This window comes from Mizuhopecten yessoensis, unplaced genomic scaffold (genome assembly GCF_002113885.1).
Source record: "Mizuhopecten yessoensis strain PY_sf001 unplaced genomic scaffold, ASM211388v2 scaffold8995, whole genome shotgun sequence".
In the NCBI taxonomy this organism is placed as follows: Eukaryota; Metazoa; Mollusca; class Bivalvia; order Pectinida; family Pectinidae; genus Mizuhopecten; species Mizuhopecten yessoensis.
Window position 1 is genome coordinate 462,023 of NW_018407826.1, and position 8,262 is coordinate 470,284.

At 35.5% G+C, this 8,262-nt stretch overlaps 1 protein-coding gene across 1 annotated transcript in view; it reads right to left on the reverse strand.

The window, feature by feature from the left end:
• Window positions 1–2,574: 2,574 nt before the first annotated feature.
• LOC110457031 (transcription factor IIIB 90 kDa subunit-like) overlaps window positions 2,575–8,262 on the reverse strand; it is a 21,958-nt gene continuing 16,270 nt past the window's right edge. The window contains exons 14-19 of the mRNA XM_021508118.1: window positions 6,834–6,895; window positions 6,249–6,469; window positions 5,940–5,982; window positions 5,017–5,116; window positions 4,486–4,584; window positions 2,575–4,166 (exon numbers count right to left, since the gene is read on the reverse strand). Of these exons, the coding sequence (XP_021363793.1) occupies window positions 4,126–4,166; window positions 4,486–4,584; window positions 5,017–5,116; window positions 5,940–5,982; window positions 6,249–6,469; window positions 6,834–6,895 (566 nt within the window). The 3' untranslated portion in view covers window positions 2,575–4,125. The remainder of the gene's footprint in view (window positions 4,167–4,485; window positions 4,585–5,016; window positions 5,117–5,939; window positions 5,983–6,248; window positions 6,470–6,833; window positions 6,896–8,262) is intronic.

An 8,262-nucleotide genomic window follows, 5' to 3' on the forward strand; every position in this document is an offset into this window, starting at 1 on the left:
AATTACTGAAGCTATTGAGCGGAAACTGTTTTGACAATTCTACAAAGGGCCATAACTGTGTAAATAACTGGTAAATAATTCTGGTTATCGAACTTGTCCGAGCTTACATAGCAATGAACCTTCCTATGAAGTTTGAAATTAATCCATACCAAAAGTTATTGAGCGGAAACTAATGTGTGCCCGCCCAAACGCCCGCGTGAAAACATAATACGTACCGTCTATAGACGGGCGTATAAAAAGATTAAGCAAAGGTGCACAACTTAACTTCAGAGTGGAGTTTTATGAAATTTGACAGACAAGTTTCCATCGAAAGACAACCCGATTCCAGTAGCCTTAAATAAGCTCATGATGATTGCAGTAAAAAAAAATCATACTTTTAGATGCTTTTAAAAGAAGTGAACAAAACACATATATTTAAGTTTGTTTTGCTTTATTCGTTATAAAGGTAAATCGTTACCTTGATTTCAGAGCAAAGTAGGACTTTAAAATTTGATAATCCTACACATAGAATACAAGTAAATATTACATTGTATACAACAGAAGTTATATCCAGGTAAAGGTTTATGTCATGATTTAACAGATCAAACAACATTTGCAATTAATAACAAGAGGCCAAGAGGGTTTGTTTCACTCACCTGGATATTTAGGTATAAAATATTATCATTAAAAGTAATACTGCAAATAAGATATCCCATGGATAGAGCCAATCCTGGTAGCATATATATTTCCAGATCTTAATGCTCAGCAGTGTTATATTTTGTTATAGGGGGGAGGGGATATCAAATGTTTCCATGTTTTGACCCAGGGACTAATTCCTTAAGGGTGGGGGCAGACCCCAAGGCCAAATCTCGAAGCATATTTGCATTGTCTCTTTATACCCAGAAACTGTATAATGGTTATCGGGTGGGAATTTTTAACCTTTCAAAGTTGTGACCCAGGGACTACCAGGGCAGGTCCTCAAGGGTGGGGTAAGACTTTATAACCATGTAATTCCTCTTTTTATGCTCACCAATTGTATGTACCAGATATTGTTATGGGGGGGGGATCTTAATTTTTTCTAAGTTAACTCTATTTTTGCCCTCACCTTCTGCCTCTCATTCGTACAATTTTGAATCTTCCCCACTTAAGAATGCTTCGAACAAAATATGATTGTTATCAATTTCATTAGTTCTAAAGGAGAAGTTGTTTAAAACAATAAGGCCAAATTATCCTTTTGTGACCCTAATCCTTATAGCTCCCTTTAGGTTCAGCCCCACCATTTGTACAATTTTTTAAATCCCCACCACCTAGGGATGCTTCCTAATAAAATATTTTTATATCCAGTTCAGAAAAAGTCTTCGAAAGAAAACATTGACAGACAGTCGACAGACGCTACAGTATGGCATAAGCTCACCTTGGTCCTTTGGACCGGATGAACTAATAAATATATAAAACATAGAATGGTTTTGTCATAGCAATGAAAACAAACTCTGAAAAACAGGTTATTTCAGTGCCATGTTGTGTTTCATAAATTTCAAAAAAATATAAAAGCTCATGTGCTGTGAGCTTGTTAATTTCACTGGTTAAATTTCAGATATTGTTCCAGGAGCAAATGAACAGAGTTTATACATCATATGACGCTAAACAGTCAATAGTCCTAAACTATAAGTTCTTATCGGGAGGAAAACAAAACTATGGTTTTCATATTTCACATACATCAAGTATACCTCACTATCGATCCCAAGATAATGTACCATCTAAGATGACTAGACCCACATTTATAACATATTAGTGAAAGACGATAGTTTACAGCCAATTTTGCAACGTGATTTGTTTTTTCCCGTGACAATTTGTAGTCACGATTATCTTATTTTGAAATCACATTTCACTTTCGAAGCTGAACACTCTACATATTGGTAGTGAAGGAATCAGTCTGATCTGTATTCTGTTTGATAATGATCATCATTATCAAACTTTTCCCTTTTGAAAAATTCTTGGAGTAAAGAGGTAAGACACATAGTAAAACAATTAAAATTAATGGATCACTATCAAATATAGATTAAAATAAATTTGTCTCCCACCCATGCATATGAAAGTAACAGGTGTAACAGATGGAACACCATGTTGGATATGTGTTTCTCTTACCCTGGACAGATTTATCCACACTTTTACCGGTATGAGATTTCCTTGTCTCACCCCTAGGGTGAGACAAGCTTCACATGCTCTTTGCACGTTCTCCACAATAAACCCGACGTCACTGATGTGACCCGGAAGAAGAACTACTTTTATGTGGTCACACACATACACAAGTTCGTCTGCTAATCTTGTCATGTTTACATTTGACATCAAAGAAGATTGGATTGATTTTAAAATGTTTAAAATATGATGCTCGAACCGTCCGACGCATACATTTAATATTAATACGCTTTCCGCGTGTTCCTGTTTACAAACAATATGCTTCATCTAACACTTGGACAGGAACAACAGGGTAAAAGAAAAATAATTATTCACCCCCTCGGGGATGAGATAGGGGGATCTCAACGCTTGGGGGGAAGATTCTTAAGTTGCCAAACACGAGGGTTTGCCGAGTGTTTGGCAACTTAAGAATCTTCCCCCCTTAGGTTGAGATCCCCCTAACTCACCCCAAAGGGGATGAAAGATTTTGTTAATCCCACATGGATGCACTCAGTGACCTGTATGACACAGTATTATGATGTCACAATTAAAAAACGTTGTTTCATTGACTGTAGTGGAAAATCTTGCCATTGGAATGTGACACCACCTCAAGAACATCAGAAAAATTGTACAAGCTTGCCCTGAAGGTCTTGCATGGATCTTTCAAGCTGTGAAGTATACCTATGCTTTACTGTACTTCAGCTCTTTCCAAATATGGCCTTGGTTTGTGTTTACATTGTCTAGAACTTTTGCTATATCAAGTGTTGCATTTACATTGTCTAGAACTTTTGCTATATCAAGTGTTGCATTTACATTGTCTACATGTATGTCCTGTTTTACAAATCAATTGGTTAAGAAATAAGAGAAAAAAGGGTTGATCATTATGTAGGTATGTCGGACAAAGCCTTGGTTCTGACCCCAATTCTACACCCTCAGGTAGAATATCCATATCCCACATACCTACATATGATAACCTCTATTAAAATTTTAAGTTTAATATTAAAATCAATACTGATAACACCACACTATCTACCAGTCAGAGGGCATCTAATACTCAAATAATAAACAATAAAGTGTCCTGTGCATGGTACATTTGATACAAGCTTTAGACTATTGGTCCCAAATATCTAAAATTGTAATACTCTGAGGTAATGTTTGTGAGAGGTGTATAATCTCATGTGACTTAAAGTTCATGCTTAGTGCAAAAACGTTTTCTTGGTTAAACATATAAAACATCAATAAAACAATAATAGTGATTTAATATCTTCTTATTTATGCTATCAATAAAACAAACACATGCACATAAACACATTTCTAAGACTTTGGCTCAGATAACAAAACTGCACAATATCTTAAAATTTTAATAAAATAATTCATTATACAGGACTTGCAACTCGCTTATTTCTCAATATATACAAACACATCAATATGATCTAATGTCAATAAATACAATCCATAAAATAAACAACTTTGTCATTTTTTCTTTGACAGTGTATAATCGCAATAGTAAACATGTGCGATTAAACTCTACAGAGTTTGTTCTTCCTGGAAAAGACCTTTCCTTTAATTTCACATACCAGTAAGCTTCTAATACAACTGATAGAAGAGTATGAAATCCCATGTCTGGAGAAAACACTTTCATGAGGAGATGACACTCTCGAATTGAACTTCCCATTGGTTCCTCCATGAAGTATTAAATAAGAACTGATCACAGTAGAAAGAAGAAACTTCACAGTAACCTAACATGGGGTATATTCATTATAAAACAGTCTCTCCTTTTCCGCAAGTGCTCTGTATTTGGGCCCCTATAAATCAAGGACCACCAAAACTCAAGACACTCCAGCTTAGCTGAGGAGTTGTGAAAAGAAGCTTGCTCTTTGTAAGAAAATTGTGCCCATGTATATAAATAAATAACTATTGCACTCCATGTGTTTGGTGTTAACTTGGTGATAGTGATAACTTCGGCAGGGATTAGTCGCCATCGTACATTTCATGTTCATCATGGTCGTAACCTGTCGACAGAGACAAACAATGTTCATGACAAATAGAAAAGAAATATCAAATAGCGTTCTGAATCACTTTTGCATTATATTAAATATGGATATGGTCATATTACAAGATTAAGGCTACAACACACTAAAAGATTAATGCTACACAGTCAATAGCAAACTTATCAAATCAGGGCAACAGTATACAATAACAGATCAAGGGTTTACATGCATTCACTGCCTAACATTTAAATTCAACTAATATTAACTTCAAAATCTTACTCATTTTAATGAGGATGAAATCCTATTTAACTAAATGTGTCGTATATGACCGAGTACTGACCTGTATCTATTCCACGGCCAAGCAACTGTCCAGCACTTACGAGGTGTTCTTCTTCTTCTTCTTCCTCTTCATAATCTTCTTCTTCTTCTGCAAGCTCTTCTGTTATATGTAAGATGGCAGAAAAGTTGAGGGTACTGATGTCAAATATTAAATCAACTATGATTTCTTGTGAAGTATTTTCAAACTGTTCAGTATGTTATTCAAAAAAGCAGGACTCCCTCTTATTCATTGAATCGTATAACCCTATTTCCAATCGTGAGCTTAATATTACCTGTCAGTTAGTTCCTTTTACAACATGTTAAAGAGTTCAATTTCAATGTCTAACTCATTCACCCCTGAAATTTCATAATGAACTATTCCAACCTTTGAATATGAGGAGTTCAAATGTGTCTTCAGGAGTGAATGAGTTAATATAATATGAGGATGTACATTTCGGGATTTTAATATTTCAAAACTTCTAATATTGTACCATGTCCCTGTGGTTTTAATGCCTGAATTTCAGACCTTCACATGTATTTATGGTATACTTACCCTCCTTAAGATCCGTGTATTGTACTGGTCCACTCTCAATAACCACATCTGAGGTTCCCGCCGTCGTAATTTCTAACTTAACTTTCTTAGCTGAAGGCTCCTGACAAAAACAGAAAGAACAGAATAACAAGAGTACCGCGGGGCGGAACAATATACGCCCGTTGAATGCCATATAGTGTTATATACTTTCTTACGTTGAAACAAGATCTGCATCATTCTTAGAGTGGTTAGCTGACATGCTATAAAAAATGTAGGAGAAAATCTCCGGACAAAAAATCAAATACCGAAATGAACAAAGGGAAATAACTTTTGCAAAAATCGTTGAATCAAAATTCTTTTACGGGAGACACAACTTCATATCATGATTATAATGTATACAAAGTTTCAAAGAGATCGGTCGAAAAATGTAGGAGGAGATTGCTGGACAAACAAAAGTTTAAACCGGACGACCCCATACCATAATACTTAAATTTCGTCAAAAACTGACCATAACATAAAGAAAGCAAGTAAAATGTAAATCCTGTTACTTTTCCTTGTCATTCTGTTAAAATATTTTGTCCAAATACATAATTAAGAGTTAAAAGCAATTTGAAATAAGTTTTAAAAAATCTTGAAAATGATAAAAAGTAAACAGTAACAAACAAAATACATCAGACTTATATCAAAAGTCTGCTGTTGATTTTGACAATTTCTTTAATTGTTTTACATACCTTTTGCATGTAAATGCAATTACAAATGTATTATGTCACACAAATGATGTGATGTTTACCAGTTGAAAAAGACTTATTAAAAGAATTATTAACACAGAATTCACTGAAAATATAACAGCTTTAAATTTATATCACTAATGTGACCTCAGTAAACTTTCATCGTTTACTCTGAAATATTTTATAATTCATAAAATTTGACAGATCAGTAATTACCTTGTCTTCGTTGGAACCTGATGATAAACTAGGTTTCCTTAATCTGAAGAAATAAAATACACAAAACAATTTAAAACAAACAACAAATGAAAGCAGGTAAATGTGAGTAAAAGTTGGACTTTTGGTGAATCAAATTTCATGTACCCGGTAATTCAGAAAGTATTGATATCATAACACTGCATGGTGTTTACTTTTAATCACCCAAATATTTCAAACAAAAAAAATCTTGAAAAATCTTGAAAAATCACATTTCCCTTTTTTGGCATTCTTATTGATAAAAAACTTTAATAATGGACACTAAACACTGACCTATTTAAGGCTGGAGGTATACTGTTGCCACTGTCAAAAGGATTAAACTTGAGGATAGCATTTGTCTTTGGAGTACGGGAGCCTTGTACTTTGAGATCATTTAGGACATCGTAATTAATCTTGGTTGAGATCTTTTTCTCCTGTATGAGTCGGACAATGGCCTCTTCACCTGATGCAGCTGGTGTTGTATGGATTGGTTTTCTCTTTTGGTATTTCTTTTTCTGTGAAAGTAAGTGCCAACATAAAATACACTCATAGAAAGAAGATGCTATCAAGTTAATCCTGTACATGTAAGTACATGTACGCATAAGAGTTGCTATCAAAAACAAACTTCATCTTTGAATTAAAAAAAATCCATAAACTTATATTTTCATATTTACATTATAAATGTGTAACAGGAAAGGAAAAATATGATGACAAACTGGAATTTGAACCACTTATCATACTTTTATATGGAAATTATCAAATGGAAATGACAAAAAAAAAGATTAAATGGCACACACTACATGTAACAGCTATATATATATAATATATTCCTCCGATAATTGCACTCATTCAATCGTTTTTTTTTTTATATTCACACACCTTTTTCTTGTCAGGATTTTGTTCTTCAAGTTCTCTTTCCCTAGCAATTCTCTCTTGTTTTTCTGGAATACATTCAAGGGACAATTAAATGTAAATAAATTTATTTTCATACTACGATACATGTTCATTAATTTAACTCTATACAAGCCCTTGTACAAAGGATCAGGACATTTAAAAGAAGAGGCCCAGAGGGCCTGTATCGCTCACCTGGATATCTAAGCAATCATGGCAAAACATTTTCAAAATGAGATCCAAGGGAATATGCCAGACCCCAAGGCCAATCCTTGAAGCATATCTGTATTCAATTTTTCATACCCAGCAATTTTATGTATAGTTATGGGGTGGGGATCTCAACTGTTTTCAAGCTGTGACTCAGAAACTAGGTCCCTAGGGTTGTGGCCAGACCCCAGGATCAATTCTGATATCATGACTGCATTTGTCTTTTTTTGCCCAGCATTTGTATTTATAGTTTTGGGGTGGGGATATCAACCGTTTCAAAGTTATGACCCAGGGGTTAAGTTTGCAAGGGTGGGGCAGACCCTGGGGTCAATTCTAATATCATGACTGCATTCGTCTCTTTATGCCCAACAATTGTATATATAGTTTTGGGGTAGGGATCTTAACCATTTCGAAGTTATGACCCAGGGGTTATGTCTCCAAGGGTGGGACAGACCCCAAGGCCATCCTGGAAGCATATGTGCATTCATCTCTTTATACTCAGCAATTGTATATATGGTTATAGGGTGGGGATCACAACAGTTTCCAAGCTGTGACTAAGAAACTAGGTACCTAGGGGTTCGGTCAGACCCCAGGGTCTATTCTAATACCATGACTGCATTCGTCTCTTTATGCCCAGCATTTGTATATATAGTTTTGGGGTGGGGATCTCAACAGTTTTAAAGTTATGGCCCAGGGACTATGTCTCCAAGGGTGGGACAGACCCCAAGGCCATCCTGGAAGCATATGTACATTCATCTCTTTATACTCAGCAATTGTATATATGGTTATAGGGTGGGGATCACAACAGTTTCCAAGCTGTGACTAAGAAACTAGGTACCTAGGGGTTCGGTCAGACCCCAGGGTCTATTCTAATACCATGACTGCATTCGTCTCTTTATGCCCAGCATTTGTATATATAGTTTTGGGGTGGGGATCTCAACAGTTTTAAAGTTATGGCCCAGGGACTATGTCTCCAAGGGTGGGACAGACCCCAAGGCCATCCTGGAAGCATATGTACATTCATCTCTTTATACTCAGCAATTGTATATATGGTTATAGGGTGGGGATCACAACAGTTTCCAAGCTGTGACTAAGAAACTAGGTACCTAGGGGTTCGGTCAGACCCCAGGGTCTATTCTAATACCATGACTGCATTCGTCTCTTTATGCCCAGCATTTGTATATATAGTTTTGGGGTGGGGATCTCAACA